The following is a 14,165-nucleotide window of genomic DNA, read 5'->3' on the forward strand; positions in this document are numbered from 1 at the left end:
GTCCATCAGAGTTCATCTCTGAAGTCAAAGATCAAATATTTTTATAATCTGTAAACTGAAAGTCAATAAGTAGTCAGTCATCATCACTGACTTATTATATTAGTTAATATTTATTTAACTCTGAAACTGCAAACTGGTTACCACACTGTGTAATATCTGTTAAACACAGTTCATCTTGTACATTCAGAATGTCAATATTGATTTATCTTGTATATATATCTTATTATTGTAGCCCTACTTGGTACTTACTGCTTATTCTATTTTATTTCCTACTGCTGTATTCCTTTGAAGAGCAATGTTAACACCTGGGATTAATAAAGTATTTCTGATTCTGAACTTTGGTTTTGAAGCATCGTGCTTTTATCTCGACTCGACTTTGACGCCGTCGTTGTGTTCCAGTGTTGAACATGTTCCCCGTGAAGAAGCTGGAGTTTCCTGTAGGACTGCAGGAGGACCAGTTTCTGACCCTGCTCAGGTCCAGCTTTCCCCAGCTGGCCTGAAGGAGGCGGAGTTCCTGGACCTGTTGAGTTCCACCAGCTCGGTGCGATGGCGTTTGACTTGTATAAATCAGACAAAGCCAGGAAACTGGAAGTTTTAGAAGTCAAGACGATAACGCCCAAGGAGATCCTCCAGTCAACAGATCCTTATCAGCCGTCTACATCCGACTGAAGGTACTCTTTCTGCTTTCTTTAAGTGTCACACGATGTTTAATGTAAGTAAAGAGGCTGTTTCTTCTTTCTGGACGGATAACTCTAAAACAAAACTCTTACAGGGAAAGGACGACATCCAGTCAAGAGACGAAGGATTCCAAAATTCTTCACCCGCTCAAAGAGTCTGAGCACGAGGTAGATCAATATTGTTCACTTTTTAAATCTAAATCACGGCATAGTGTGAAAAGTGTGCAAGACTATAAACTTGATCAGGATCCTCGTTTGGAGCGTCGTGAGAAGAACAGTTAAAGAGCTCAGGAAAAATGGGCTAGTAGATTAAAATAGAGAAAAAATAAGACTTTACAAAAAAGACTTTTGGAAGCCAAAAATATCTGAAGCTGAAATTCTTAAGAGACAAACTGATGCCGGGTGTTTTTGACCGGCTTCCTCAGCTGGGTGTAATTATCTATATTTAGTGAATTATATGAAACACAAATCCTTAAGCAGCTAGCAGCATTTAATCAAACATCTTTGTTCTTCTTTTTATCCATATTGGTCTAAAAGTTTAAATCAAAAATAAGTTTTCACTGATCCAGAATAATGGTTCATAACTGAGGTTTAAACTTTGATAGCTTGTATAGTTAGCACTAGCTTTGTTACCACAATGACATAAGATTTTATTTATCAAAATGATAGCGTAGTGGTCGGTATGCGTGCGCCCTGTGTACAGAGGCTCGGTCCTTGAGTGCGGACGGCTCGGGTTTGAGTCCAACAGGCTTAGCCTGCTAGCCAAACTGCCCGTTAGCATACGACGCTGAGGGGCGGTAAACATTGCCATGGTAACAGCGACGTCCTTGTGACTCTGTGATCGTGGGTAGTGTAGTTCTTTTCATCGACATGGTGAATAAACCGTGTTGTTGGTCCTCAGCTGGACCTCTCCGGGGACAAAGGGGGCGATTCGAAACCAGACCATGAGATGAAGAACGAACCTGACGAGATGACAACGAAGCAACCAGTCACACATGCAAGATGCAAGTGTTCAAACGAGCCAGACGTCTCTAAAGACTTCTCGTCTGAGCGATGGCGTTCCTGTGTTCTGCAGAGTCTGTAACACGGGACACAGCTCAACAAACAGGCTGACCACACACGCCTGGCGTCATGTGGACGATTGGTGGCGTCTCTGTGGAGTGTGTGGATAACAGTCGGAGTCTGCAGAGGAGCTGAAGAGTCACCTTCAAACCCACAAGAAAACATACAGCTGTGACCTCTGTGGGAAGGCGTTCATCACCACGCAGGCCCTCAAAGGACACATGGACCGACACCGAGGAAAGAGACCATACCACTCTATGAAATCACCGAGCAGTCCCTAAGCGTTCCCCGAGAGGTGTGCGCTCTGGACTCACAGGTGGATCCATCTCAAGGGGAAGCCGCAGAAATGTGAATTCTGCTGGAAACTATTTTGCTCAAAGGTGGAACTGGTGAAGCACGGGGACTTCCACTCGGAGAAGGACTAGAGGAGCTGCGGTAGATCCATGAGCAGTCCGCGTGGCTTACCCCGTTAAGTGTTTCAGGACTCGGGTCAGTTTGCCAAAAGAAATGAATGTGAAATCTGCTGAGAAACTTGACCTACAAAACTACAGGTACGGGTCCACATGAGGATCCGGACTGGGGGGTGGACTTACAAGTGATCCAAAGGCAACTGGACTGGTTGAAGATCTTGTCCAGTTGCCTTTTGGATCTTTGTAAGTCCACCCCCCAGTGTGGACTTAACAGGTTATGGTCAATTCAAAGCTTGTTCCAGTCCAGTTGCCTTTGGATCAAGCTTTGAATTGACCATGACCTGGATGACTGAGAACCTGCACAGACACCTTACAAGTGACCCTTCTTTTGATGGACTCCTGCACCCAATAGTTCTGTATTCTAATGAATCCTCCCCGTATCGGATGTTTAGCTGTGAGGAAGCTAATCGGATCAAATCCTCTCGTAAAGGAGCGATCCCCTCCCCCACCCCCTTCACTAAGTGCTTGATGTTTGTTCAGGATGGGGGCTCAATGTAGTCTTCATTTCTCAGTAAATCTGACCTCATAAATGCCGGACACAAGCTTGAACTCTGAGTTCTGATAAAGTCCCGATGGATGGGGATTTACAGTGCGTTCCATTTGATCTTGGAAGTCTGAAAGCCGCCAGTCTGAAGTCGTCATGAACGCCCCCCTGAATTCAGAATACCGACTTGGAAACTCTGAGAACCTTAAGTAGTCGAGTAAAAATCCAGCATGACTGCTAAGTGCATCGACAGTAATGTTTAAGCTGTAACTGTTGAGTTTATTGGCAGCTAAGTCCCTTTTTAGTGTTATCGTCGCTAAGAAAAAAAACGGTTCGACTTGTTGCCAACTTGCAACTGGAACCCAGTTCACAGGTGGGGCATCATTCTCAGCTTCCAGTTCCGAGTTCCAAAGTAAATGGAACGCACCTTTTATACCGGGTTTAACGGTGCTTCCGCATTCTTCAAAACCCAAAAAGTCATAAAGTTGGAGTTAGAAAGTTACGTTCTGTCTCGTCCTTTACAATATATATAAATACATGAAATAAAACTGAAGTACAGAACCTCGGACTGTTTTCAGGTCAACATGAAAAACAAGGTTTGCGTTCTTCTCTTGGGCGGAGACGATTGTGTATTGATCTTTTCTAAGTTCTTAGTAGTTGGGTTTTTTCATGATCTTGTTTTATTGAAGAATGCATTAAAAACATGTTTAATGTACGCACAAGCTTTGTCCCTTTGTTGTGTTCTTAAAAACATCTCAAACTGCTTGTTTACGTTGTTCTTTAGTTATTTTGAAAATTATTACAATTTTTTAGAACAGAGGAAATATAATTTACTGTATTGTGAAAAGCCGGGGACCCAGCACAGAACCTTGTGGAATCCCTTTTGATACTACCTACTGTAAGTGATAGCCTAGCTTGTTGCGGCTGGACGTGTCTGATGACTATAAGCTTGAGGTATATAAAAGCAGCACACATAAACAACCAGGATCTAAAACCGTTATGGTTAAAAGTGTCCTAAAAACTGGATTGAAATATTATTTACAGAGCTTCCGACTAACATGCAAAAACTAAAGTTGTGTACAGGAAATGATTGACGTTCATGTGGTATCTGTTTGGGAGACTAATTGCAAGGCAACAGCGACATGCTAAAAGCTAAAAGAAAATGAAATTAAATCGTCTGAATTTCTCGTCTCTTAAAAACTGATTTAAATAAAATGTATGGATGCCTGTCCGCTCAGGGCTTCCATAGAAATTTTTCATTACTTGAAGAGCAAAAACTTTGAAGCCCCTTCAAAGCTTTTCACCTTTTAATTCCAATGTTGCTTATAATTCAAAAAGGAAGTTATTTAAAAAAAAAAGAAAAAGATAATTATTCATACACGCCTGTCTTGTAAGGTAAATCTATGAATCCTTCATACGATTTTTTAAGTAATTTAAAAAAAACAAAAAAACATCTGCCTTATTGTTTTGTTTCTCGTCGGACATGATTTGTGGTTGCACCAAACCAGGAAAAATACTCAGTCAACGCAAATGTGCGAAGTTTAACGTTGAAAAAAACAAATCTGTCTGAAAGTTGCGATGTTTTACTGGATGAAGAGGGACAGCGGGGGGCCGGAGGCTCTGGGCGGACTCGGTAACATGTCTAAATCCGAGATCCTGAGAGGGATCGTCACCGAGAAACTGACCACGGCCGCGCAGGAGATCTTAGCGGTGGTGGAGAGAACCGTAGCCGGGTACGAGGAGGAGGCGGCGGGCTTCCGACGGGAGATCGACCGGCAGAGGAAGCAGCTGGAGGTCATCCTGCAGCCTCGGGTCACTCTGGAGAAAACAGGTCAGTGAATGCTTTTAAATATGAGCAACTAATAATGACGGTAAACTGATATTTCCAGTTGTTTGTGCGGAACGTCATTTGAAAAAAGTCAAATTTAACGTTTCTGTGCTCGCTGAGAGAAATAAAGACTTCACAAAGAGGAGATCAACATTAATACTCATTACCAAGCTGTTTATAACAATTCGGCTCAAATAAAAGTTAACTTTACTTTGTTATTAATATCAGGTTGAAGGTTGGTTTCTGGGCCTGTTGTCACATTATAACTTACATTGTTTAACCTACATCAACTTCTGTACTGTTTTTATTTTAAATGTCTACTTTTCTTTTTCTTAACTTTACCTGAAAAGTTCTGATCCAAGATGAAGCAGGTCAGGATGTGGTTGTTCTGAGTGAGGAGGAGGAGGACACACAGAAGACAGGTAAATTATTATTTATTTAAATATGTTGTAAGAAGTATGAAAAGTTCTGTGTTACACTTTTTTTCAAAGTCTCTTTGAAGTTTAAAGGTCCAGTCAGTGAAATTATAAAGTGATCTTACTATCTGATCAGACATTCAGGAAACATGTTAGCGCTTTTGAATTTAGACTGCAGTACCCGTTTTAACCACTAGGTGCCCGTTACATATTGCTCCTTTAATAAAGAAAATGTAATAACTGAAAAGTAGAAGAACGTACATTATTTAAAGTCTTTTATTTTAGATGATTATTACATCATATTTTCACTCTAGATTTGGTTTCTAACTTCCTGGATGTTACTTTATGCAGATGATGTTGCGATGTTCTTTTATTGGTAACGTGTTTCAGCCTGACACAGTGTGACCTCTGACCTCACCTCGTGCAGGTTTGGAGGACACCGGGAGTCTGAGCATGTGGTGGGATGGTGAGGAAGATGAAGGTGAAGAGCAGCAGCTTTCAGAACATCTGACAACTCCGAGTTCAAGACGAAGAAAAGAAGACCTGAAGGACCCCGATTTTCAAATCACACAGAGGTTAATAAATCCCAGTAAAACCAGTTAACTGGTTACAAACCCGTTTCATAGAAATGTCAGAATGAGGAAACTTTTCACCTTCTTGTGGTTCTAACCTGAGAATTCAACTCGTTTGTTTTTTGCTTAGTATGTTAGTTTGGCTGAAGGTGTGTTTATAATAAGGCTCAGGGATTACACTTCTCAATTTGGAACGAATGATAGTTTACCTTTAATGATGTTTGATTAGTTAGCTGTCTCAAAGAATATCATAGTTAGCTTAGCATAACAGTATGCTAGTTCAAATAGAACCGAATCAACCAAGTTGGTGGCTCAGGGGAATGCCATGTGGGTTCACAAACTAGTTTTTCTAGATTGGTGTTAATCTATTGGTGGCTTAGATAGCATTCTGTTAGCTTAGCATTGTAGCTACAATGACGTTACAATTTAACAATTAACAACTTTAACAAGTTAACAATTCAGAAATTGTTTTTTTTTTTACCTGGGAACAATCTTCATCCTGCAGAGTTCGTTCTGGCAGGAGAAAACCAGGCAGACCCCGACTCAGTGACTCCCAGAACCACCTAGACCTCAAGATCCGCATCCTGGAGAACTCTCAGATCGATGTCCTCTCAAATAGAGGTAAGACTTCTCTCCTCCGAGGTACGTTTCCTATTTTTGGTTTTAAGGATTAGCTAAACCTCACGATGATTTATTTTCTGTTTCAGTGTTTCCAAACTGTCCGCTCAAGGACCTGAGGTGTCCTCGCGGACTACAGGAGGCGGACTTCCTGGACCTGCTCAGGTCGACCTTCCCTCAGCTGGTCGATCAGGAACCGTTAGAATTCTTTACGTCCGACAGATCGAGACGACTTCTTCCTCTGAGTGTCACGACTCTGACACCTGAGGAGATCTGCAGGAGCGTCAGGCTGAGCGGGGCGGGAAAGTCTGCCCTCTACATCCGGCAGAAGGTTCTTAGAAATATTACTGCAGAAAACATTTGAACATTAAAACCTGGTCGGGGAGGCTGTCTGTGCAGCTACAGAAACTGATTCCAATGTTGTTATAGCTTAACTAATGATGTTGTTGGTATCATGTGTACGCTACACAAAGCTGCAGTAAATAAACAAACAGGAAGCAGTAAATAAACAAACAGGAAGCAGCAACACCAGCTGTCAGGTTTTAAACTGAAGTGTAAGAATCGTATAGAAGGAGCTGCTCCATCTCGTCTGACCGTTGTCATGGAGACAATGTGTGTGCATTCCTGACAGGTCAGAGTTTCTGTTATTAAAGAAGTTGTGTCTCTTTTGGGGGTTCAAACCCGTTTCAGACGGCGGGGGATCCTCAGAGCAGTGACGATGTAAACCTCCCGCAGAGAGGATATGTGTCTCCGTCTACGTCAGCACATCAAGCGTCCACCAGGTGACCAAACACAAACTTTACACGGCTTTAGCTCCACTCTCATTAGGATAGGTATTACCTGGGGGGCCGCTGGTCATTTGGGAATAACCCCCAATGTCGAAGGTTTGGTGCGTTGCATTCACACTGAAGGAGCAGAGTCTGTAATTACTTTATTTATTATAATTACTTTGTTTATTATTTACTGTAATTACTTTAATTAATTTATGATTTACTGTAATGTACCGTAATTACTTTATTTATTATTTACTGGAATTACTTTATTTACTGTAATTAATGAATTTATGATTTACTGTAATTACTTTATTTTTATTTACTGTAATATTCACAGACATTTCTAACAGAAAACATGGAGGCACTGCATGAGATCCACTTTAAGCAGCTGGATTAAATTAGCAACATCCTGTCGAAACGTATCTGACAACGTCCACACAGACTTGATTATTTAAACCGTGAAGAATCTGCAGAGACCTTTAAGAGAGACTACCCCTCAATCCTGGGATGAAACTGGATTACTGTAATCAGAGGATCTCTGCGTTTGCGGTTATTTCCTGGATTCTTACTTTACAAATGACAGATTTGGTCGATTTACATTAAAAACAAAGACATCCTGCGCAGTTATTACAAATGACCAGAGAGGTCCCCAAACTCATCCTGAGCGAGAAGGTCTTTAGACTCATATCAGAAACTTTCACAACCAAAGATCCTGTTTTAATAACACTCATCAGGATCACCTGATCTTTAAGGTTTTTGTCTTCCAGAGTTCTGTCTGAAAGGAGGAAGCGTGGCAGACCCCGCCTCGGAGAAGAACCGACTCACCACCGTCTCAGAGTCTGCCTGCTGGAGGACTCCCCGTCTGACGTGCTCTCTAAAGAAGGTGGAACTTCGAGATGGCGTTCTGAGTGAAGTTTGATGGAGGCGGTTTGATGGAGATGCTTTGTGTCTCTCTTCCAGACATGACCAAGTCCCCGGTCCAGGACCTGAGGTGTCCTCGTGGACTGCAGGAGGAGGACTTCCTGGCCCTGCTGAGGTCCACCTTCCCCCAGCTGGCCGATCAGAAACCTTTCCACATGTTCAAGTCGGATCGCAGCAGGCGGCTCCGACAGCTTCGCGTGCAGACGTCGACGCCGGAGGAGATCTTCAGGAGCATGAGGAGAACCGGGGTGGAGAAGTCAGTCCTCTACCTCCGCATGAAGGTCCAGAGTCCATACCTGACTCACTCTTACTTTAACATGTCTGAGGTTTATATCAGAGAGATGAAAGCTGTCCTGTTCTCTGCAGACAGGAGAGGAGGAGGAGGAGGAGGAAGAGGAGGAGCTTCACTTCCTGCAGGAAAGCGACGCTGAGTCTCCGTCCACTTCAGATCTTAAGATAAAAACTGACGCAGCTGGACTCACTTCAAGGTAACTGACTCCAATATTGATATGACAGAGTTTGAGGTTCTTCCTGCATTAATGAAACCTCTAAAGAATTATCTCTGTTAATCAAAACGCGTTGTTAAGAAGGGTTCAAAGTTGAGTTCTATCACCATGGGGGGGCGTTGGGTCAGGATGCAGGAATCCAACAAGACTGGAGTTTAGATAAATCATGAGGGTAACAGAAGACACACATGGGGTTGAACAGCCATGCTGAAAGACAAATAAAATAATATTAGCACAACAAACAAGTCAAATTAGATTTACTTTCTGAAGGAAATAAAGATAAATAAAGTGCTCAGGATAAATTAATATGGAATAGATAGAAACTAAAATAGGAGCCACCTCACCATTACTGACCTGCAGCTCCATGTGAGGATGAAAACATAAATAAGTAGGCAGGTGAATTCAATCTAGTTAATTAGTGTTGAGTGCAAACAACAACCAATCAAACCAGGGGAGAGGAGAGAGTGAGAAACCAGGAAGTGAACTAAAGGAGGTGTAGTAGGAAAAGAGAGGAAGTGAAAGGAAACATATTAGTGATCTTTACTACACATATTAAAAACTTGCTGCATGCCTTCAGAGAGCTTAGATGTTACACTTTCCTTTTTAAAACATGTTTTCTTAGTGCTTGTAAACTATATTTACCTTCATGCACGATGAAGAAAAGATGCTTGACCCCTGAAGTCTTCAGGTTTTAAAGTTGCCCAGATGAATGAAGGATGTTCTCCTCCACATGTGGTCTTTACAGCTCCTCTGTTCAGGACTCCAGAGTCTCCTTCCTATCCAGCAGCACGGCGGCTCGACAACAGGAAGCTGATGATGACGACGGTGCAGCCGGGAGCCAAGTGGACTCAAGTGACAACGAGGAGGTAAAAGACCGGGACACAGACTGGAAACCAGATCCTGATCGGTGCAGACCAAAGCTGAGGGGGGGCAGGACTGTGGGGGGTCAGAGGATGGTGATCAGTAAACATCCGTGTAAAGTTTGCGGGGTTTGGTACCGGGTCCAGAGCAGCCTGATCAAACACGCCTGGAGTCACCTGGACGAGGCTCAGAGTGTGTGTGGGGTGTGCGGGCGGCACTTTGAGACCGTGGACGAGTTGAAAGACCACCTGAGGGGTTACCAGGAGACCCACGACTGCTCTCACTGCGGGAAGTCCTTCCTCACCGTCACGGGTCTTGAACACCACACGACACGCCACACGGGAAACCGACCTTTCAAATGTGACGTCTGCAGCAAGACGTTCGCTCACCGTTACGCGCTGAGCAGACACCGCTGGGTGCACGCCGCCGACAAGCCGCATCAGTGCGACCTCTGCCCGAAGGCGTTCGGTCTGAAGGCGGCGCTGCGAGCTCACAGGAAGACGCACGGCAGAGACGGCTTTAACTGCAGCGTCTGCGGGAAGTCTCTGTCGGACCGGAGGTGTCTGCTCCGACACAAGGCGACGCACTCCGGAGAAAGACGCCACGGCTGCGAGGTCTGCGGGAAGCGGTTCAAACTGGCGTACACGTTAAAGTCTCACGAGAAGACGCACACGTCCAGAGAGCGGCTGTTCCTCTGCCACGTCTGCTGCAAGAGCTTCTTCTCCAACTGCAGCCTGAAGGCGCACATGAGGACGCACAGCGACGAGCGCCCGTTTCCCTGTGGCGTCTGCGGGAAAGGCTTTGTCTCCAACGGCGAGCTGAAGGTGCACATGCGCGTTCACACGGGCGAGGCGCCGTACGGCTGCTCTCAGTGCGGACGCTTCTTCAAACGAAAGACTCACCTGAACTCGCACCTGAGGAGCCACCTGGGCCTCAAGCTGTTTGTGTGCAGCGTCTGCGGGAAGGCGTGTTCTCGACAGGAACACCTGAACGTCCATATGAGGACGCACAACGGGGAGAGACCGTACCAGTGCACCGTCTGCGAGAAAGCCTTCACTCAGGGTCACTGTCTGAAAACACACATGAAGAGTCACCACCTCCAGGAGAACACGTTCCTGAACGCACCGTCAAACTAAAAACATCCAATTATGGAAAAGTAACAACGATGTTAATAACACAAAGAAGAAGAAATGTCCGCTCACCTTTATTTTCTTTGTTCAGTCGCTGCTTTAAATATTGACGCTCCATTCACACACACATTCCCTTAGCTTCTGTATATTGTCCGTTATGTGCCATGATGAAAGTAGTCTTATAACTGTGAGACCTTAAACATGTTGTAGGTTATCAATCATACAGACATTTAATGCTGCACCACAATTTCTGCTTTCCATTTAGTAACGAGCGTCTTAGAAATGCAGAACACTCTTCAGCTGTTGTCAGTGTTTAGGGAGGGGGGGTCTTCAGGAATATTCCAGCTCATCCACAGACTGAGTTCACCAATCCAGATAGTTCAGATCATATTTTTCAGCTCACCTGTAGCGTCGAGCTCAGTTGAGGTTCAATCAGTCTTAGAAAAGTCGAGGCCAAGCTGTTCGGCTGCTGGCTCGCCAAATATGGTGTCTTTGTGATGTCATCTGACTTCTGGATGCCGTTTCTGTGTTCAAAGTTTCCTGATATATTTAACCTCTTCCTTTCTGACTGTGGTACCTCTGCAACAAGACAAGCAGCAATAATAACAAGAACCTGTATCGAGTAACCCCTGACGTTTTTAATAGAAGGAAAACAATGCGTACCGATGGAGTCAGCATCCTGTCTCCTTCAAAATAAAAGACAGACTTCTCCTGAAGTGAAGCTGCTCCATTGTCCCTTCTGGGCCTCCGTACATGTGTGGTGGTGACTGTGTCTGCAGAGACTCTGTCCTCTGACTGGATTTTACTGTTCTGCTTTGTGACGGTCGACTCGGGATGTTTGAATGTTGTGTTCACGATCTGTGACTCACATTTCTACTGACTTTAGTCATTTTAGTCAAGTTTATTTTATTGTTTTAATACTTGTATTTAAACAGTTTGTGTAGCAAATAACGTCCTTTATTTTTCACATTTAACAAAAATGTGCTGAAACATTCACTGTTAACCGAAAACAAATCAGACAATCAAAAGACGAATTATTATCATTTCTGTAGATTTGATTTAGCAGATTTGTCAAACGTTTGCTGGTTTCATTTTAGATTTTCTGCTTTCCTTACATCTCTGACAGTAAATGAAAAGTGTGATTTGAACTTAAAAAAGGAGCACATTTGAGAAAACATGACTCTGAGGATGCTAACGGCTAGCATCTTTTAGCCTTTTTTTTATTTTGTAAACTTCACAATCATGAAAACATTTAGAAAAACCAGCAAAAGACGGCAAATAATTGTGAAGCTCTAAAGACGGACATTAACCTCGAACAACTTCAATAATTATTATTTTCTGTATAAATACCAAAATTCTTATTCGCACTGGAAAGCTTATCTAACAACAGCAAGCGGAACATTTTTCATATAAAATAAATTAATGTTAATTATCACAATCACAAAGATTGTGATTTTAAATATTACTGGAGAATGATTCTAAAACTAAATAAACAAGACAAAAGAAAAGAACAATTCATTCCTTTATTCATATTTTTATAATGAATCGAGTCCAAACCAATTTATTCATAATTATAAAAACATTCCACTCTTTTTAGAAAAATAGAAATATTCACTATTTCTATCTTTAAACATAACAGTTCCACAAATTACATTTAAAGAATTAACATCATTACACAAAAGACTGAACAAGTTAAAATTCAACTGTTGCTGAGTGTTTTTGAACTCCTACCCCACAACGTGCACATCATCACACTTTTTGAAGCAGTTTGTAATATTTCTCTTTGTTTGAAGGTAAAGTCATCGTGCACGGTGATATTTAGTTACATCAGTTTATAAAACTTGCATTACTGTTGTTATCCTGCCTTCTGTTTTAATGTTGCATTCAAGGCCATTTGAACATTTTAGTGATGAATGTGACTTCAGAAAACTTCCGATCCTACATGGTCCTGAATGCAGCATGTGGTGCCTTAAAGTGCATATTTTGCCAAATAGTATTTGCAGTAAGTAATCCTTCAGCGTTGTTCTCCTGTGGTTCAGGCGATGTGAGTCTGCTTGTTTTCTGTGTACGTGTACGTGACCAAAATAAATAACGTTCTGTAATAAATATGAAAGTGTTGAGAAAAACAAGTCCAACAGTGATTTCTTAAGATTTCAGATTTTTCTCCGACACCTCGAGTTGCTTTCTATCACGTGTCGCTAGTTTCTGATTTGTTTCTGAAACGTTAACAACGGGAAGTCTTTTCCTTCTGCTGCCGTGTTGCCGTGCTGCGTTCAGGGCAGCTCGAGCATGTCATGTTCATGCAGGATGCGCTGCGTTTGGGTGTGCACGAGCTTCAGGGCGTGGATGATGACGTGCAGGACGGGCGTGGCCTCTCGCTGGCTCTGAACACACACAAGCTGCAGGAAGTAGCGTCTCTCTGGGAGCGCGAGGAAGACGAACTCTGCGGCCTGACGGAGCAGCCAGGGGTGGTGAGGGGCCAACGCCACCTCGTACGCATCTCTGACGGTAGAAGACGTCTTAGCTTTAGCTTCTGGCTAGCTTCATTACTAATAACAATCAACCTTAAAACTTCTCTCAAGAGACTTTACTAAAGCAGGTCAAATACTTTAGTCATTGTTATATAATCTACAAAGACCCAACATGAACCCCACGTAGCTTAGTTAGCTCATTGAGCTAAAGCTAGCGTATTAGTATGCTAGCTAAAACTGACAAAATGTGCCTGGGCTCAATCAGCTTCAGATAAAAAGTTGTTCTTGACTTAAATAAGCCTTTTGTTTGGGTTAATCTAAATACCATTCTCAGTATAGTGAAGGAAAGCTTCACTCTGTTGTCTGATCATTTGTCTGGTCCTTGAACACACCACGGTCTGATGCTAATTACCTGCTCAGCTCTCCCGGTGTTTTGTATCTCCCGTCTGCGTCCGGTCCGTCAGCTAAACCTTCCAACATGAGCTTCAACCACAGCAGAGAGCGATGCAGCCGCAGCAGAGTCCTGCAACCTGAATCTGTACGGCGAGAGAAGTCGACCACGCCCTCTTTTAGCTCCGCCTTCACCATGGATTGTAGTGAACGATAGGCCTTGAAAGAAAAATAAAGAGAATGGTTGACAGTTGATGTTATATCAGTCAGGCAGGATTGAACAACACTTCTTCCTCTTACTCCTCTTTGGAGCCCAAAGGACTCTGGGGTTTGTAGTCCACTGCGGTCAGACAGACCATGTTTCCCATGAGCCTCTGCGCTGTGTTTGAGTGACAGCTCTCGTATCAGTACAACCTTTTCCTTCACCTTCTGAGAAAAGAAACTGACCATGGTCCCCAGAGACTCCATGAACCTGAAAGAGAGAAGTGAACAATGTGTCCTAAAGTTTGAGATGAAACAGTGAAGGGATTCTTTTCTGCTACTCTTCAAATGACTGGCTGAAAATATGACTTATCTAGTGTTATGACTTTTCTTATCTCTGACTTTAAGAAAAGGACACGTCTGTAGAAGACACAGCGTGGATGAAGCAACACGTGACCATGTTTGGAAACCTCAGACACAAAATGAAATGAAAACTCCCTAAAAACGGCTAAAAGACAATCCACGGAGACATGGTGGGCTTTATCGTGCAGATAAGATAGAACAAGGAACAAACGTGTCCCAAGAAGTGGAAGTGTTCCTTTAACAAAGAAAGTATTGAGTACTTGAGCAGCTGATCCCAGCTCTGCAGGTAGGGCTCCAGCAGGAGGTCATCAGCATCCGCCAGGCTGGACTTTAAATACTGCAGAAGAAGACGGGCCTGAAACGACTGGCCGGGACAATCCTTTATTAGGGGCGGGGCTTTGTTCAGCTCCACCCACTCTCCG

General features: G+C 43.2%; 2 protein-coding genes across 3 annotated transcripts in view; one reads left to right on the forward strand and one right to left on the reverse strand.

The window, feature by feature from the left end:
- The first annotated feature begins 4,215 nt into the window (after positions 1 to 4,215).
- Positions 4,216 to 12,447, forward strand: LOC136177412 (zinc finger and SCAN domain-containing protein 2-like). The gene is made up of 10 exons (XM_065950574.1): positions 4,216 to 4,524; positions 4,872 to 4,943; positions 5,365 to 5,512; positions 6,015 to 6,130; positions 6,217 to 6,458; positions 6,818 to 6,909; positions 7,668 to 7,783; positions 7,861 to 8,102; positions 8,188 to 8,309; positions 9,073 to 12,447. The coding sequence occupies exons 1-10, from the start codon at positions 4,272 to 4,274 to the stop codon at positions 10,322 to 10,324; spliced, it is 2,655 nt and encodes an 884-aa protein (XP_065806646.1). The 5' UTR covers positions 4,216 to 4,271; the 3' UTR covers positions 10,325 to 12,447.
- Positions 11,828 to 14,165, reverse strand: part of LOC136177413 (ceramide-1-phosphate transfer protein-like) — a 3,629-nt gene continuing 1,291 nt past the window's right edge. Inside the window, exons 3-6 of one of the 2 annotated variants that reach the window (XM_065950594.1) lie at positions 14,004 to 14,165; positions 13,480 to 13,651; positions 13,202 to 13,398; positions 11,828 to 12,820 (exon numbers count right to left, since the gene is read on the reverse strand). The exon at positions 14,004 to 14,165 is cut by the window's right edge and continues 20 nt beyond it. In XM_065950594.1, the coding sequence (XP_065806666.1) occupies positions 12,592 to 12,820; positions 13,202 to 13,398; positions 13,480 to 13,651; positions 14,004 to 14,165 (760 nt within the window). In that variant the 3' untranslated portion in view covers positions 11,828 to 12,591. Of the gene's footprint in view, positions 12,821 to 13,201; positions 13,652 to 14,003 lie in introns of both variants that reach the window. The other variant, XM_065950593.1, reaches the window with a different exon arrangement.

The sequence above is a fragment of the Labrus bergylta genome, chromosome 22 (genome assembly GCF_963930695.1).
Source record: "Labrus bergylta chromosome 22, fLabBer1.1, whole genome shotgun sequence".
Lineage (NCBI taxonomy): Eukaryota > Metazoa > Chordata > Actinopteri > Labriformes > Labridae > Labrus > Labrus bergylta.